Source organism: Natrix helvetica (genome assembly GCF_964273705.1).
Source record: "Natrix helvetica genome assembly, chromosome: 4".
NCBI classification, from domain to species: Eukaryota; Metazoa; Chordata; class Lepidosauria; order Squamata; family Natricidae; genus Natrix; species Natrix helvetica.
This window is the reverse complement of record NC_138550.1, coordinates 23,403,789-23,422,336: the sequence shown is the minus strand read 5'-3', so window position 1 is coordinate 23,422,336 and position 18,548 is coordinate 23,403,789. Positions and strand designations below refer to the sequence as shown.

General features: G+C 44.1%; 1 protein-coding gene across 3 annotated transcripts in view; it reads left to right on the top strand.

Annotated features, from left to right (window-relative positions):
* The window catches only part of LNX2 (ligand of numb-protein X 2), a 103,500-nt gene that overhangs the window by 69,701 nt on the left and 15,251 nt on the right, over positions 1 to 18,548 (top strand). For all 3 annotated transcript variants that reach the window (XM_081951416.1, XM_081951414.1, XM_081951415.1), the window contains 3 exons: positions 3,496 to 3,968; positions 8,546 to 8,793; positions 14,879 to 15,078. In XM_081951416.1, the coding sequence (XP_081807542.1) occupies positions 3,574 to 3,968; positions 8,546 to 8,793; positions 14,879 to 15,078 (843 nt within the window). In that variant the 5' untranslated portion in view covers positions 3,496 to 3,573. The remainder of the gene's footprint in view (positions 1 to 3,495; positions 3,969 to 8,545; positions 8,794 to 14,878; positions 15,079 to 18,548) is intronic.

The following is an 18,548-nucleotide window of genomic DNA, read 5'->3' as shown; positions in this document are numbered from 1 at the left end:
GTTTTGTTCTAGATGAAATGCCTGTATTTTTCCTCATAGCGTGGTGATGAGAGTCTAAAGTGGAGCATTCCCAGCAGAGAGGAAATAAACAATCCATTCACAAGATTAAAATATAACTGAAAAGGGGAAAAAAAACACATTAGACCCTCCCGCAACACTGTCTTTTCCACCAATTGTTTGGGGTGTTTGTAGATATCCTCAAAATAATCTCAGTTGTGGAAACATGCAGTTAGCCACATTCCTTCAGTTTCCTGCAGCTCTTTCAGAATATGGAATCATATGATTTCCCATTTAGACAAGCTGCTGTAGGTGAAGAGGAAATGGCCATTCCGGCTTCTGTTGGTTCAGAGGAAAGTAATAAACACCATAGAGTATACTGGTTTCCGTGCCCAGAGCGCCTTTTCAATCTTATTGAGACATCTGTGCAAAATGTACAGGTACAGTATATGTGGTACCTTGCTTGCTCAATAGTAGTAACTGTGAGAGGGATCTTGGAGTCCTAGTGGACAACCATTGAAATATGAGCCAGCAGTGTGCAGCAGCTGCCAAAAAAGCCAACACAATTCTAGGCTGCATAAACAGAGGGATAGAATCAAGATCATGTGAACTGTTAATACCACCATAATAATGCCTTGGTAAGGCCACACTTGGAATACTGCATCCAGTTTTGTTCACCACGATGTAAAAATGATGTGGAGACTCTAGAAAGAGTGCAGAGAAGAGCAACCAAGATGATTAGGGGACTGGAGGCTGAAACATATGAAGAACGGTTGCAGGAACTGGGTATGTTTAGCTTAAGAGAAAGAAGGACTAGGGAAGACATGATAGCAGAGTTCCAATATTTCAGGGGGTGCCACAAAGAAGAGGGAGTCAAACTATTCTCCAAAGCACCTGAGGGCAGGACATGAAGCAATGGGTGCAAACTAATCAAGGAGAGAAGCAACTTAGAACTAAGGAGAAATTTCCTGACAGTTAGAACAATTAATCAGTGGAGCAACGTGCCTCCAGAAGTTCTGAATGCTCCAACACTGGAAGTTTTTAAAAAGATGTTGGATAACCATTTGTCTGAAGTGGTGTAAGGTTTCCTGCCTGGGCAAGGGGTTGGACTAGATGACCTCCAAGGTCCCTGCCAACTCTGTTATTCTGTCTCCATCTAGGAAAAAGTTTCTAACAGCCTTGTTGTCTGTCTAAGATGAATGAGACAGAAAGGTGCAAATAGATCAACATCCAAAATATGTATCAAAGGCATAGTGTTTCTTATATTCTATAGACAATATCTGAATTGTAAAATAATGTACAATAATTGGGCCACTACCACTACCCTTTTTGCACTTCCTTTTATTCCATAGTAATATTGCTTGAAGGCAATCGAAATGCTTGCCTAAGTAGATGTCTTGTTAAATTAATTTCTGCATCTTATTATGAAAATATACATAGAACGATGCAATGGCCTAGATGAGAAAACATTCACCTTCCACTTAGAAGGTTGAGAGTTCAATCCTAGGCAGTGACAGATGTTTATCAGGGGCAAAGAGAAAATACCTGCTGCAAACTCTGCATAGGCATCAGAAAGGGCATCCGGCCAGCAAATGCTCAACTCCATTCAGTCACACCCCAAATCCATCTAGATGAAAAGATATTTGATGGATGTGAAAAGAAAAGAAAATTATAAAAATATAAATGATCTAAGCAAATCATGGCAGATTCAGTAGGTTCAAATATCCCTTTTCTCTTTAGTCATTTCAAGCCATGATCCATCACATATATGTGAAATTAGGTTTGTGTTTTTTTTAAAAAAAAACTCTGTAAAGTGATATGCACTTTTTAACATTCTATTGCATTTTTTCCTGTTGTGCCCATTCCTTGAATTACAGAATTTCTTATATAGAATTTTGTTGCCATCCCTTTTATTTTAAGTATGCATGAGGAGCCGCTTTACTGCTCCATCCCTACCTCTATGTCATTTATGAATAAATAAAAAGCACAGATCTCAGTACTGCACAATTTGCAGACTCCATTACAAAACAGACTTTTTGTGAAGTTAGAATCAACCTCTGGAATCGCCTAAAACTGAAAGTAAACAAAACCATTGCCATATTTTCATTGGGAATAACAATTTTAAATATTAATAACAGTTTAACACTGTGGGTAAATCCAAGCTGTCACAATTATAATTGGAGGTGGAGAGTAAAAGCTTATGTTTTTTGTTGATGGGTGAAGACAGCCATATGTGTGGGATGCTTTAATTTGGATTTCTGCATTGTATAGGAGGTTGAACTTGATGACCACCTTAAATGACAACTTCCAGCTCTGCAATTCTGTGAATACAAAACTAAGCACTTGGGAAAGTTGATGGGGAAGGGGAAATATCACCATATTTCTCCTTCTCTTTCAAAGCATATCAACAATTATTTCTATGTTTCCCAGTCCTCCCATCTCAAACTTCATCCTATGTATTAGTTAGGAAGCCTACATATTTGCAGCCTAATATAGTTTCTGGCTTTTTTTGGCAATATGACTGCTTTTGGTTTTCATGTAATCTGAGAGAAACAATGAACAAGAATACATTGTAGATCAGTTAGTTAAAGATTAAAATATGTGCAGAATGATTCATATAACAAGATCATTTTTTGAGGTGTTTACAAAGGTACAAACACCTTCGGACTATTAATGTTCCACTCCTGAGATCAGCAGCAGACGACGTAAACTGTTCTTGCCTGCATTTGACTTTTGATATGCAGCCAGTTTATTTGGACATCAATCCTAAAAATGGAAAGGAAAACCGTGTGTCATTTTCCTACAGCTTTAAAGGGAAAGGATTGATTAATGGGGTCTCTTCAACTTTACTAAACAATTGTGCTTCCCCCCCCCAAAAAAATTATTATTATTATGTACTAAGAGCTCCAACTGTTGTTGTTTTTTCACTTCTAGTCAAAAAGTCCATAATAAAAAGTATGCCGCCTTAGAAAATGTTCGGTTGTGGGAAATGCATTTATTTCCATATACAGCATTGGCAGGAAGAATTCCACGCATACACAATGAGTCAGAGAATGAAGAAAAAGAATGCACAATAAGATACTGGTTAATAAATTAATTTTCCCAAGAATGTTGGGATGAGTACTTAGGATATTTTATTGATTATGGTTGACCGTGTTTGAGTGCTAAATGCCCTAAGACATATGAACTATGATTTAGAACTTATACACATTTGTGTGTGATAAAATCTTGGCTGCCTCTTCTAAGGAAGGAACTTGTTGGGGATGAGCAGTTAGCAAGTGAATTAAATGCCACAAAACGTCAAAGGGAAATCAATGTGTTTCCTCTTCCTGCCACCCCCCCTCCCCTTTTCCTGCATATGGCCAATTTTTAGTCATATGATATGTGCATCCCAAAAGTATGAAGTTGCTTCCTGTGTTATGTTTTCAGTAGTCTTGTTCCTCTTAGCTTTGGCCGCTGATCTTTGCGTCAGTAATTGTACATTTGTGTATATTTCAGAGTAATGACTCTTTACTAAAGGACTTTACAAGCAAGATCTCTACTGGAAAAAAACAACTGACCCAATTGACCATATCAATGGGCACCTCGAACGAAGAGATGGTCTCAGCGGAGCAGAACCTGAATCCACTCTGCTTTGAATGCGGCCAGCAGCACTGGACCAGAGAGAACCACTTGTACAATTATCAGAACGAGGTGGACGATGATTTGGTTTGCCATATTTGCCTTCAACCCTTGCTACAGCCATTAGACACGCCTTGTGGTCACACATTCTGCTATAAGTGCCTACGAAACTTTTTGCAAGAGAAGGATTTCTGTCCCTTAGACCGCAAAAGGCTCCATTTTAAATTGTGCAAAAAATCTAGCATCCTTGTTCACAAACTGCTCGACAAGCTCTCGGTGCTGTGTCCCTTTTCTTCAGTATGCGAAGAGGTAATGCAGAGATGTGATCTGGAAGCACACCTGAAAAACAGGTAAATAGTGAGCCAATTGGGCCTAATCAACTTTATTATGATGATTATCCTCTATGTTACTTGCCTACCTGCATGCCTTCCTATATTTTGTTTCCTTCCCATTCTTGTCTCCTCTTTGGGTGTTATTTAAAGGTGTTGGTAAATGGATAGAAATAGATCAGCCTTGTGCGTCTTAATATTTAAAGTGAAAAGAGGGAGAAACTTATCTCTGAGACTGTTGGTATTTTACAACTTTCTAGCCCTATGTACACATTCTGTGACAAGGAAGAATCTTTCTCTTTCCCTTCTGATTGTCTGAAATGTAGACACAAATGCACAGCTAGAAAATATTCTCTAATGTAGAATTGTCCCTTCAAAATGTGGGTAATAGTGAGAATAATTGAGCTAGATTACCTGAATTTGTTCTCCTGTTAAGCAACCAATAGAGCAGATCAATTAATTAAATTACTCTAAATTTTCTTTCTCTTTTGACTTTCCTGTCAAAAATAAGTAAAATCTTATTTTTCTAGAGCAAAAATTATGCTCTGGATTGCAGAGTAACAAATAGAAGGTGGTATCAAAGCTATGCACCTGAGGATTCCCACACAAAGAGAGATCTCTGCTCTACAAGCTGTTTGTAGGTCATGAAATAAAATTCCCATGGGGCCCAAGGGATTATTAAAGACAACATGAAATATGGAACAGGCTTTTGGTAGGTTCAGGAAAAATTGAATAATTGCTACTAGCTGTTTGGAGCTACTGCTAGAGTGTAGCATTTACCTGATCAAACTGCTATCCAGTATTAATTGTCTTCTTCCTTTTAAAAAAGCGTCTTCTTTCTTAACTTTTGGCTCTTCATTGGCTCCCGGTTCAACTTAGTACATAATTGGGGCAGAAAAAAACAGGAGGCCAGATGCTGTGCTGGAAAGTTTGATTACTCCAAATAAAGGCAGAGTTATAAATATAACAGACAAAGCAGATAGACATTCTGCTTGGCAAGTTAGTCGAGTATGGACTGTGACTTTGACACATTTACTTCTTGCGGAAGCATTGCAGGCAAGTACGACACATGAGTGCGCCGCACGTGTCCATGTGGGTGACGCCGGGGCCGGAATCCGGAACCCACCACTGATCTGGACTATTGAAATGCTCTTGACATGGGGCTACCTTTGAAGAACATTTGGAAGCTGTAGGTGCCACAGAATGGAGCAGCACAAGCAATTTTTAGAACTCCTAGACTGGCCCATGTTATACCACTGCTTTGTAAGCTGCACTACTTACTGGTCTACTTCCAGGTGCAATGTATTCAAGATTTTGGCATCACCTTTAAAGTCCTGCATGGCATGGGTCCAGTCTACTTAAGGAACCAGGAGACTGACCCACTCCATTCATGCTAGTAGGGGGGAGGCATATTGCGGATCCTGTCAGCCAAGTAATTTCAGCTGGCGAGATCCAGGAGAAGAGCCTTTTCTGTCATAGCTCTTGGCCTCTGGAATGTCCTGAACCCCCTGAAGTGTGATTGGCTCCCTTCCTCCTGTTTTTCCATAAGAGCTTTAAGAACTGGCTCCGCCAGATGGCTTGGGCAGCCAATGGGGGAGCTTCACACTGGAGGTGCTGCTGAGGGGAGGGGGGATTAGATTTTAATTAGTTAATTACTCCCTCATTTGCCATTCTGTCTCCGTGATTTTATCCGTTAATGTTTTTATCTGCTGTGTTTTTAACAGTGGATGGTTTTAATGCTTTTCAGTGTTCTTATCTTGTAAGCCGCCCAGTGTTGTTGGATACAAGAAATGGCAGCAAATAAATTTCATAAATAAATGGGCTGGTTATGCTGAACTCTAATAAATGATAAATTGATTATACAATTTCAGCTTTAAAGAAACAATCCCAGAGGTGGGCTTTCAAAAATTTCAGCAACGGATTCTCGGCCCGGTGGCTGGGTGGGCATGGCCACGGTGGGTGTGGCTTAGTCAGCCTCCTGCACCACGGCAGGAGGGGGGGCGTTTTTGCCTTCCCCAGACTCTACAGGCTTTCCTTGAGCCTCTGGGAGGGCAAAAACGGCTTCTTGCCAGGGGCTCTCCGGAGGCTGTTTCCGGCCTTCCAGAACTTCCAAAAGGCCCGTTTTCCCCCTCCCTCAGCCTCTGCACGGGCCCTGCACCTACCTCGCATCCAAAATGGGCCCCGTGGAGACTCCTGGGAGGGGGTGGGCAGGGAGAGGGAGGGGCCAGCCAGGAGTGGGATTTGGAGGTTCTCTGAACCAGCCATAACCCAGGAGAACCCGTAACAGCCCACCCCTGAACAATTTCCAACTACCCATTTGACACCCCCGCTGAATACTGATAGAGTTTAATGGTCTGTGATATATTAATATAGTGAAACCTTTGGGGGTCAGGGTAGCCAATTGTATCCACAGCAAAGTGCATGTTGTTCACACCACCACCACCCATCTCACCAATTCAACTTCGGGCAGCTAAAGGAATTTAAACACAATATAAGTATAATGTATATTAAATAAATAAATACTGTTCCAAAAATTCCCAAGCACACCGTTCACTAATAGCATAGACTTGATTGCTCTCCTGATGCCCGTGCCTGGGAAAACACTCAGGTATGAAAGGTAAGCAGTCAGGACCAGCCAAACCGCGGGTGGCCTGGCATTTCAAAGGGCAGGTGCAGCTAGAGGAAAGGCATAGTTCTTGATCCCTTTAATTCCTTAATGCCGTGATGGCGAACATATGGCACACGTGCCACAGGTGGCACGCAGAGCCCTCTCTGTGGGCACACGAGCCGTCGCCCCAGCTCAGCTCCACCCCGCAGCTGGTTTTCGGGTCTCTGCCGCACATGCATGGGGGGGGCAGGGTGCATACAGGACACGTGCACTCGGGGATGCACTGAGGATTGCAGGTGTGGGGGTTGCATATGCATGCGTGGGGCGGGAGGGGGAAGTGGGGGTCATGCATGCATGCGGAATGGCGGGGCACACATAGGGAATTTGCATGTGCAGGGGCAGGACGCACGGAGGGACCGCATGCACATTGCATTATGGGCGCGTGTGCACACTGTTGCGCCTGTGTTTTCAGCAAGCGGCGACAAAAAAGGTTAGCCATCGCTGTCTTAATGCATACTATCTGGAGTATGTCCCCTCCTGACCAACCTAATGAGATGGGGAGAAAGTATGCTAAAATACTGATATGTGCATATTGAGGTCATTATGTACTTTTGTTCTGCCATCCGATTTGTGTAACCATGTCACAAATGTCATTTTGCTCTGGTTGCAAACAGCTATGAAGTCAGCTAAATATGTTTTTATTGCTTTCAAGACCTCATTTCTTGGGAGTGAGGCAGAAGATTTTGTAATGTGTTAGCTCCTTGACTTACAGAACATGAAAACAAAACAAAATCTCACAGCTGCCTGGAGTAGTCAAAAAACATGTAGATATGGTCCTATCCTCCCCCTTCCTACTCTACCCTACCCTTCCCCTGCTACACCAGAATTCCTATGAGGATTACTTCAGTGGTGGGATTCAAATTTTTTTACTACCAGTTCTGTGGCCATGGCTTGGTGGGCGTGGCATGGCTTGGTGGGCGGGGCTTGGTGGGCGTGGCAGGGGAAGGATACTGTAAAATCTCCATTCCCTCTCAACTCCAGGGGAAGGTTACTGCAAAATCCCCATTTCCTCCAGATCAGCTGGGACTCAGGAGGCAGAGAATAGATGGGGGCAGGGCCAGCCAGATGTGGTATTTAGCGGTTCTCTGAACTACTCAAAATTTCCGTTACCGGTTCTCCAGAACTGGTCAGAACCTGTTGAATACCACCTCTGGGTTACTTTCTTTTCTGAACCTAAGACCAAGATCATTTTTCTGAGGTAAGATTTTTTTCCCTTTCTTCTTTTTTTTTAAAAGAAGTCATGGCAATAGGAAAGAGTGCTGGAAGTACTAATCATTCTTAATAATAAATATTGGTGGACCACCAGCAATCATTTCATATAGAAATCACCAAAGAAGAGGATATTTGTAGCTCAGGGTTGAACTGTGGAGTCCTTTGTGCTCTCTGAGCTTTGTTGTTTGCAGAGGTTTTATTACCCAACTGGGTAAAAACATCTGTGTGACTGAATGTGAGATATATAGTAGCTTGTCCTGCCAGTTTTGGGTGTGGCTTTCTCCTTGATAGTTGTTTTCTGTTTTTAACAGTAACACGAGAGCAAACCTTACACACTCACCCACACTGATGATACTACCTAGTTGGGCAATGAAGCCTCTGTAAACAAACCACAAAGCTCAGGGAGCACCAAGCACTCAACAGAAATTCCAGAGTCTGAACAAAATGTACCTGTGTGAAGAAATTTGGAAGATCTGAATCCAAAGGACATTCATGGCTTTGGCTACTTCTCTGGACAATATCAATATTGCAGCAACGAGCTTCCCTGTTATAGCCAGATTATTTTCTTTTAATTATAATTCCCATCATTTCTACCCGGCATAATCAATAGACACCATATGGGGACACTTATGTTACATTACTTTATGCAACCAAAAATAGTTATTCCCCCCCCCCCCGAGCATCTGTGTTTTTGATAATATAGCATTTTCTTCTCTAGGTGTGCTGGGGCTTTCAATCGAAGGGCTGCCTTGGAGAGAAGGATGAACAGCAAGTTGCAGGCAGCCGCTGAAAGTGAAAACGAGAACGCCATGATCGACCGCCTGGACTCCCACTCACCTGAAGCAGAGCCTGCTGGCACTGGGATGGCCTCAGTGGAGCAGAACATGACGTCCGCGACAGTTTCGGTGTGGACAGACGAGTCTGGGGTTGATAACCCTGCTTTTGAGGAGAACACAGGAACGGAGAGTGAGTTTTGTTCTTCTCTTAGTCTTCGGTTTCATCGGTGCACTTTAAAGCAGAGGTCTCCAACCTTGGCAACTTTAAGTCTCGTGGACTTCAACTCCCAGAGTTCCTCAGCCAGCCAAGGTTGGAGACCCCTGCTGGAAAAGGTAAACATAGATTTTATCCTGGCATGCAAACAAATAGCCCATTTTTCCTACATTTTATACGGATGTATGTATGCATGCATGCAGTGGTGGGATTCAAATAATTTAACAACCGGTTCTCTGCCCTAATGACCACCTGGGTAGGCGCGGCTTGGTGGTCATGTGACTGGGTGGGCGTGGCCAGCACAACATAACAACTTGGTAAGGCCACTCTTGGAATACTGCATTCAGTTTTGGTCGCCACGATGTAGAAAAGATGTGGAGACTTTAGAAAGAGTGCAGAAAAGAGCAACAAAGATGATCGGGGGACTGGAGGCTGAAACATATGAAGAACAGTTGCAGGAACTGGGTATGTCTAGTTTAATAGAAAGAAGGACCAGGGGAGATGTGATAGCAGTGTTCCAATATCTCAGGGGTTGCCCCAAAGAAGAGGGAGTCAAACTATTCTCCAAGGCACCTGAGGGTAGAACAAGAAGCAATGGGTGGAAATTAATCAAGGAGAGAAGAAACTTAGAACTGAGGAGAAATTTCCTGACCGTTAGAACAATTAATCAGTGGAACAGCTTGTCTCCAGAAGTTGTGAATGCCCCAACACTGGAAGTCTTTAAGAAGATGTTGGATAGCTATTTGTCTGAAATGGTATAGGGTTTCCTGCCTAGGCAGGGGGTTGGACTAGAAGACCTCCAAGGTCCCTTCCAACTCTGCTATTGTATTTTTTTGTATCACTCAAGTCGATGGGCGCTTCGCCTTAGCTGTTACAATTAATAAGGGTTAACGGAAGAGGCAGTTTCTGTAAGCAGGGCAATAAAGGTTAGGCTATAAACAACACCAGAATGTTTCCTTCCTGCCTTCCTTACGGGATTAGCCCTGAAGTGGAAAAAAAGCAAAATGAGATTTCTTCCAACAACCGGTTGTCCAACCTGGTTAGAAAGTGTGGGTTCACACCGAATGGGTGTGAACTGGCTGAATCCCATCACTGTATGTATGTATGTAACTTATATAATAATAATAATAATAATAATAATAATAATAATAATAATAATAATAATAATAATAATAATAATAATAATAATAATAATAATAATAATAATAATAATAATAATAATAAAAATAAAAATAAAAATAAAATTTTATTTGTTAGCCGCACCCTCTCCAAAAGGACTCGGGGCGGCGTACAATAAAAACACGTAAAATACAAATATAGACAATACATACACATAAATATAGACATATACGTGGAGGAGGTAGACAAATAAATGGAAATAAAATTAAAATTGCAATTTAAAATCCCCTAAGTAAAATTACAAGATTAAAAACCCATCAGGAGCGATATGATCAAACTATGGTTGAGCCAGGCCAGCTACTTGGAAAAGGTGCGTCTTGAGCTTTGTACGGAAGGAGCGGAGGTCAGAGGTAGTCCTAATATCCGGGGGGAGGTCATTCCACAGGGCTGGGCCCGCCACAGAGAAGGCTCTGCTCCTAGGCGCCGCCCCCCGACACTGTCTGGTGGACGGCACCTGGAGAAGTCCCTCTCTGTGCGAGCGAATTGGTCGCAGGGATGTATGGGGCAGGATACGATCCCGCAAGTAGCTAGGTCCTGTGCCATGGAGCGCTTTGAAGATCGTTATCAAAACCTTGAAACGCACCCGATAGACCACAGGAAGCCAGTGCAGCTCGCGCAGGAAAGGTGTCACATGGGAGTACCTTGTACTCCCCATAATCACCCGCGCGGCCGCATTCTGGACCAACTGTAGTCTCCGAGTGCATTTCAGGGGAAGCCCCATGTAGAGAGCGTTGCAGTAGTCGAGGCGAGACGTCACCAGCGCATGAGTGACTGTGCGTAAGGCATTCCGGTCCAATAGGGGGCACAATTGGCGCACCAGGCGAACCTGGTGGAACGTCCCCCTTGCCACGGCTGTCACCTGGTCATCCATGGACAGCCGGGCATCCAGGAGGACGCCCAAATTGCGCACCCGCTCCACGGGGGCCAGTTGTACGCCCCCGATGGCCAGAGATGGAATTACCTGGTTGAACCGGGGGGCCGGAACCCACAGCCACTCCGTCTTGGAGGGGTTGAGCTTGAGTCGGTTGTCATCCATCCAGACCCGTACGGCTTCCACACACCGGGACATCACTTCGACGGCCTCGTTGGGGTGGTTCGGGGTGGAAATGTACAGCTGAGTATCATCAGCGTACAGATGATATCCCACCCCGAAACCACAAATGATCTCACCCAGCTGCTTCATATATGTGTTGAACAGGAGTGGCGAGAGGACTGACCCCTGTGGCACTCCACAAGTAAGGGGGGTTAGGGTCGACCTCTGCTCCCCTGCCAACACACGTTGCGTCCGGCCGGAAAGGTAGGAGCCGAACCACCGCAAAACGGTGCCCCGAACCCCCAACCCCTCCAGTCGGTGCAACAGGATACCATGGTCGATGGTATCAAAAGCCGCCGAGAGATCTAACAGGACCAGGATAGAGGAACAACCCCTATCTCTGGCCCTCCAGAGATCATCCACCAACGTGACCAAGGCCGTCTCCGTGCTGTGCCCGGGGCGAAAGCCGGACTGGCGCGGGTCTAGATAATCATTTTCCTCCAGATGTCGTGGAAACTGATAAGCCACCACACTCTCTACAACCTTCGCCAAGAAGGGAAGGTTGGAGACAGGACGATAATTGGCCAGCTCCGTAGGGTCCAGGGAAGGCTTCTTGAGCAAGGGTCTCACCACCGCCTCTTTCAAGGCGGCCGGAAGAGACCCCTCACCCAATGAAGCGTTCACTAGGCCCAGGAGCCAGTCATGTGTAACCTCCCAGGATGCCAGTACAAGCCAGGAGGGGCACGGGTCCAGTAAACATGTGGTAGGTCGCAGTCGTCCACGCATTCTGTCCAAATCCTCGATGGCAACCAAGTCAAACCCCTCCCAGACTGGTCTCTCAAGACTCGCCGCGGACGTCTTCCCTAGACCACTGAAAGGGACCCAATCCTTCTGGATTTGAGCGATTTTATCCTGCAGATATTTCCCAAATTCCCCTGCCCTACCCTGTAAAGGGGCCTCCCGCGGCCTCTGAAACAGGAGGGAGCGGGACACCCGAAACAGGGCGGCAGGGCGGTTCTCTGCGGATGCAATGAGAGCGGCACAATATTGACGTTTGGCCGCTCTCAATGCCACAAGGTACGTCGTTAAATGGGTTCGTACCTGTGTTCGGTCAAATTCGGAACGGAAGGATCTCCAACGACTCTCTAGGGATCTCTTGCGGCGCTTCATCACCCTTAGCTCCTCGGTAAACCAAGGAGCCAGGGTGGATCGTTGCCGCCGGAGAGGCCGCAAAGGCGCCACCCGGTTCAAGGCCCCGGTGGTCGCATTATTCCACGCGATCACCAGGTCCTCTACCCGGGGGCGGGTCAGGGCTGCAGGAGGTGGCCCAAGCTCCGTCTGGAACCTATCTGGTTCCATCAGGCGCCTGGGGCGGAACCATCTAGTGTTTTCCGGTTCCGCCTCCCCGCAGCGGGGGGTAGCACCAGGGAAGTCAAGTCGGAGGAGTGAGTGATCTGACCATGACAGGGGAGTGATGGTTAAATTCCCTCCTCCCAGATCACTCAACCACTGGCCAGAGACAAAAACAAGGTCCAAGGTGTGGCCTCCCTCATGTGTCGGGCCCTGAATCAATTGAGTCAGGTCCATGGCTGTCATGGAAGTCATGAACTCCCGAACCCCCTCAGATGCTTCTCCCACCGATGGCAGGTTAAAATCCCCCATCACTAAAAGTTTGGGGGTCTCAACCGCCACCGATGCGATCAGCTCGAGGAGTTCAGGCAGGGCCGCTGATGTATAGCGAGGAGCCAGGTATACTATCAGCAGGCCCAACTGTCTCCCAGGGCCCCATTTCACGACAAGGGACTCACACCCGGACGTCTGTGGCACAGTGGACTCCCTCGGCTCTAAATCCTCCCAAATAATCGCTGCTACCCCACCGCCCCTTCCCTGGGCCCGGGGCTGGTGAAATGCTCGGTACCCTGGTGGGCACATTTCCACGAGGGGTAAACCTCCCTCGTGGCCCAACCAGGTCTCCGTTATTCCTGCGAGGTCCGGCTCCCCCTCAAGAATTAGATCGTAAATGAGGGGGGCCTTATTAACAACGGACCTCGCATTGCATAGCAACAGCCTCAGGCCCTGGGTCTGCAGCTCCTGACCACCTAGAACGCGGGGGTTGGTACAAGCGACTGGGTGTGACCAACACCCATGGTCTCCCAACAGACTGCGAGTTCTTGATCTGTCCTCGTATCTGCCCCTCCCTACAACCGTTGGGATATGCTGCCCATCTCGCATAGAGGCGACTCTAGGCAACTTACAATGAACATAAAGAAGATAGAACATTAGCACAACTAAAACAGTATTATTTAAACATTTGTTTACAGAAACCTTGAGAATTAATTGGAGCTACACAGAAGAAATGTTTGTGTTAAAAATAACCCGGAGGTTATTTTCTTTTTAAAGTCCTATTTAGCTTCAGCTTTCTTGTTACAGTTGGGTTGAATGATTTTGACAGCTGCCAAGCATTAACTTTTGATCTGCAAAACTGGGAGGTACAATTTGCTCAGAATCAGGATCTGGAGAGCTCCATGCCTATGTTGGCAATTATACCTATATTTTATAAAACAAAAAGCATTTACACCAGTGACTTGCTGTATATGTACAACATCAGTTTTATCTATTGTGGTGTTTATAGATTTGTATGATCGGTTCTGATATCACTCTAAGTGGGCAGCCATTTTAAATTTAAATTTGTCTGAAGCCCAATAATATGAATTTTGCTTTGGCTTCCTCATACATCTTTTTGTGAAACAATTTTCCCATCATGGTTATCCCACAAAACATTATGAATCATTCTCCCCTCCCCTGAGAAGTGAGTTTAATTCCATCCTTTATTTCCAAAAGCCCCTCAAGATTTGGCTACATCATCGGGCCTGGGATTCCCAGGGGACTGTTTGAAGTGGCTCCTTTATTGCTGTTAACATTTAATCTTTCTGTGCCTAATGCCTTCTTAAAATGTTGTAATCGTGACACTCTTTTTTTGATACGTTTGTTGTTTTTATAGCTTTGTTAAATGCTTCCCAGAGTCCCTTTTTGTGAGATGGGCAGCCATATAAATTTGATATACAAAAAAACAAATGATTGGAGATGCCTGATCTTCAGCACAAGCCGCTGTAGGGCACTCTGATAATCACTGGCTGACCACTCTTGCTGGTCTGCTTTGGGCTTTAGCAACCTCGTTAAAAGTCATATTTTAGGTGTAGAGATGGGACGACGTGGGGAAAAATGAAAAATTGTATGGGGGGGGACGGACAGTTTTTTTCCCATGTTTCCCTCCAGTTTTTTCCCAGGCCTTCCCATCTCTATTCTGGCAACTCCACATTAGCCACCTACTATCAACTTGAGGGAAGCGGTGGCTCAGTGGCTAAGACACTGAGCTTGTTGATCAGAAAGGTCAGCAGTTCGGCAGTTCAAATCCCTAGTGTCGTATAAGGGAGTGAGCTCCAACTTACTTGCCCCAGCTTCTGCCAACCTAGCAGTTCTAAAGCACGTAAAAATGCAAGTAGAAAAATAGGGACCACCTTGGTAGGAAGGTAACAGCGTTCCGTGCGCCTTTGGCGTTTAGTCATGCCGGCCACATGACCACGGAGATGTCTTTGGACAATGCCGGTTATGAGCACCACCCCCTAGAGTCAAGAATGACTAGCACATACGTGCGAGGGGAACCTTTACCCTTTTATCAGCTTGAGTTTGGTCAAACAGTCATGCAGGGCTTGGTTTTCATTTGTTTGACTTACGACATATCAGGTATCTTTTTATTTTGTGTTATTTATTTTATTTTTGTTTAACAACATATTGCGTTGGAAAAAATGTATTTATATCGACACATTGACTTCTTTCCCAACTGGGCAGCAATCCATCAGCCATCAAGTTTACCGGAAGGTGAGATCACCACCGTTGAAATTCATCGGTCCAATCCTTATATTGAATTGGGAATTAGCATAGTGGGTGGCAATGAAACACCTTTGATCAACATTGTTATTCAAGAGGTTTATCGTGACGGGATCATTGCCAGAGATGGAAGGCTCCTTGCTGGAGATCAAATACTGCAGGTACATATCCGATTATATATTCTTCTCAACTCTGGTGTGTCTCGATTGTGCAGCTATATATTAGATGATGAGTAAGCAAGAAAGATTCATTATTTCCTGGCAAATTTTTGGAATTCTCTGTTTGGGATGAAAGCTAATGTAGCAGCTAATGGCCAGAACATGCCATAATTCAAGCAAAGTAAAATAAACTTTTTCATTAGCTACTACACTGTATATTCCTGACTTAACAGAATTTCATGTTTTTTTATATCTATTTCATATTTTTCAACCAAAAAATAGGTAAATCAAGATGATTGTTTATTCTTTCTTTTGTGAGTGATATGAAATGCTTCCATTGCCCATAGACGTCTGTATAATACATTGGAAAATATAGCGATGTCATTTTTAGTAGACCAGTAGAAATTACAGTTGTTGATTTCTAAAGCTCTCTGCTTGCAGCCCTCAGTTTACAAACCATTTTCATGTCTTCCATTTTCATAAAAATGCTAAGAGATCAGGATGGAATTTTAAGATTTGAGTTTTGATCTGTTTTTGCGAGTGTTTGTGCATTCTCAAATTAGAACTAGGTCTTGCATTGTATATGTGGAAGAGGGGCCAAGGCAGAATGGAAAAACTTATTGGAGCTTTAGGAAATCAATTATGGAAGTTTAACAATAATCAGTTCCTCAGGTCGATAATCTATTGGAAGGATCAATTCAAGCCCAGTATTTCTGTATGGTTCCTTCTTTTTCCTTCCCCAGAGAATTTATCTTAAGCACAGTTAAGGCAGAGGCAATTTTATAGGCTGCAAAGAAGGCCACAGAGATTGGCATCCTGAATGTCACCATTGCACAGAACATTTTCTCCCATCAAACTGAGAGAGACTAGAACAGAACAGAACAGAATAACAGAATTGGAAGGGACCTTGGAGGTCTTCTAGTCCAAACCACTGCTCAGGCAGGAAACGCTATACCCATGATGGCGTACCTATGACACGTGGGCCACAGGTGATACCCAGAGCCCTTTCTGTGGGCATGCGAGCCATCGTCCAGCTCAGCTCCACTGCACATAGTTTCCATCCATTGCTTCTTGTCCTGCCCTCAGATACTTTGGAGAATAGCTTGACCACCACCACCCCCTCTTCTTTATGGCAGCCCCTGAGATATTGCAACACTGGTATCATGTCTCCCCTAGTCCTTCTTTTCATTAAACTAGACATATCCAGTTCCTGCAACCGTTCTTCTGCGCTGTAAATTGATTTTTGCCACCCATAAATGCAACACTGGGATCACAAAGACAGGTTATATTTCCAAGCCCAAATTACAGCAGCATACAATCAACAATACAATACAATAGCAGAGTTGGAAGGGACCTTGGAGGTCTTCTAGTCCAACCCCCTGCCCTAGGCAGGAAACCCTATATTATTTCAGACAAATGGCTATCCAACATCTTCTTAAAGACTTCCAGTGTTGGGGCATTCACAACTCCTGGGGCAAGCTCTTCCACTGATTAATTGTTCTAACTGTCAGGAAATTTCTCCTTAGTTCTAAGTTGCTTCTCTCCTTGATCAGTTTCCACCCATTGCTTCTTGTTCTACCCTCAGGTGCCTTGGAGAATAGTTTGATTCCCTCTTCTTTGTGGCAACCCCTGAGATATTGGAACACTGCTATCATGTCTCCCCTAGTCCTTCTTTTCATTAAACTAGACATACCCAATTCCCGCAACCGTTCTTCATATGTTTCAGCCTCCAGTCCCCTAATCATCTCTGTTGCTCTTCTCTGCACTCTTTCTAGAGATGTTGCGTCAGAGGTGGTTGCATCTCTACTGCTTCTCTTGTCCTCTTGCTTCCTTTGAATTTAGAAAATGATCCTCAGACTGAGTTTTTTTAAAAAGAGGAGTAGACAGGATCCTGGAAAATAGCAGCAGTGAAAAAGGCCATCACCTGCCAGTCTAGTCTCGTGAGCTTCCCAAATATATATAGTTGGTACCAATAGAAGAGAAGTTGGCCAGTTGGCCATTGCATGACACAGAGTATTTATCTCTGTGTATTTCCTTGTGTTCTTATGCCTAATGAAGGTTTCAACAAATTTTCTCAAATATGGCAGTCCTTTTAACAATTCAAATACTCAAAAAGGATTGATAACTTGAGGGACAAATAATAGAATGTTTATGTTTTCCTATTTAGGTCTATTGAATGTTGTCTAAGGTCCCTGCTTAGAATAGGAAAAGAGTTAGGGTGTTATCAAAGTATCATTCCATTTAAGGTGTATATCCAATACGGTATATCCGTATTTTTCAGAGTATAAGACACACTTTTTCCAAAAAAAAAGAGGGTGAAAATCTGGATGTGTCTTATACACTGAACATAGCATTTTTGGCCTCCCGAAACCCCACCCTCTTCACAAAAATGGACATGCAGAGGGTTTGGGAGGCCTGCAAAGTGCTCCTGGGGGCTGGGGAGGGCAAAAATGAGCGAAAAACGGGTTGTTGTTTGCTTGTTTCCCCCCCTAGCCCCAGGAGCACTCTACAAGCCACCCAAAGCCTATGCATGCCCTGTGTTTTGCAAACAACGAGCCCATTTTCACGAAAAACTGGCCGTTTTTTGCTCGTTATTGCCTTCCCCAGCTCCCAGGAGCACTTTGCAGTCCTCTCAAACTCTCTGCACGCCCCGCTTTTCACAAAAAATGAGGCGTGCACAGGGTTTGGGAGGCCTTCAGAGTACAAACACTTTTTTTAAAAAAAAAATTACCCCTTCGAAATCTTGGTGCGCCTTATACTCTGGTGCATCTTATACTCCGCAAATTACGGTATTCTGGATTGATAAGAACACTTGTGTGTGAGAAGTAGTATACAAATTGAACACGATACTGAATTCCTCTTTTTGCTTGCTGAGCTTACACTAGCCTGCATAAAATCATTCCAATACCAACCCTGAATTCAATATTTGTACATAGGTGTAGTCTAATCTGGTTTTAAGAGTATTTATTATGTATATGGTTTTTAATGTGGTTCCTGTACACCGCCCCGAGTCCCTTCGGGGAGAGGGGGCGGTCTATAAATCAAATAAACTTGAACTTGAACTTAATCAGAGCCTGAAGACAAGAGCTGCAGTGACAAAATAAGGCAAGAAAGAATTCCAAAGTTGCTTTCTAAAATCACTTGGATTTCCTGAATAGATCTTCTTCCTATGTTTATTGTGTCTCTTAAGTTCCCTTTCTCTATGGTACGTCAGGCAAATATTACCAATATCAATGGACTATCATTATTTTGCTTTGGTAAACACTCTTCCATCATTTCCCTTGGCAGTTTAAATAAAAGCTCATCAATATGCAATTGAGAAGGATTTTGCAGAATTTCCCCGAAATTTCAGTTCTCTGAGAATATATGCTCTCTGCTGGCAGAAAATGTGAGAAATGGAGACTTTGTCACAAAGTTTAATTAACCAGCCTTGGGAATACTGAAGCATATTGTGAGTTAAAAGAGAGAAAAAG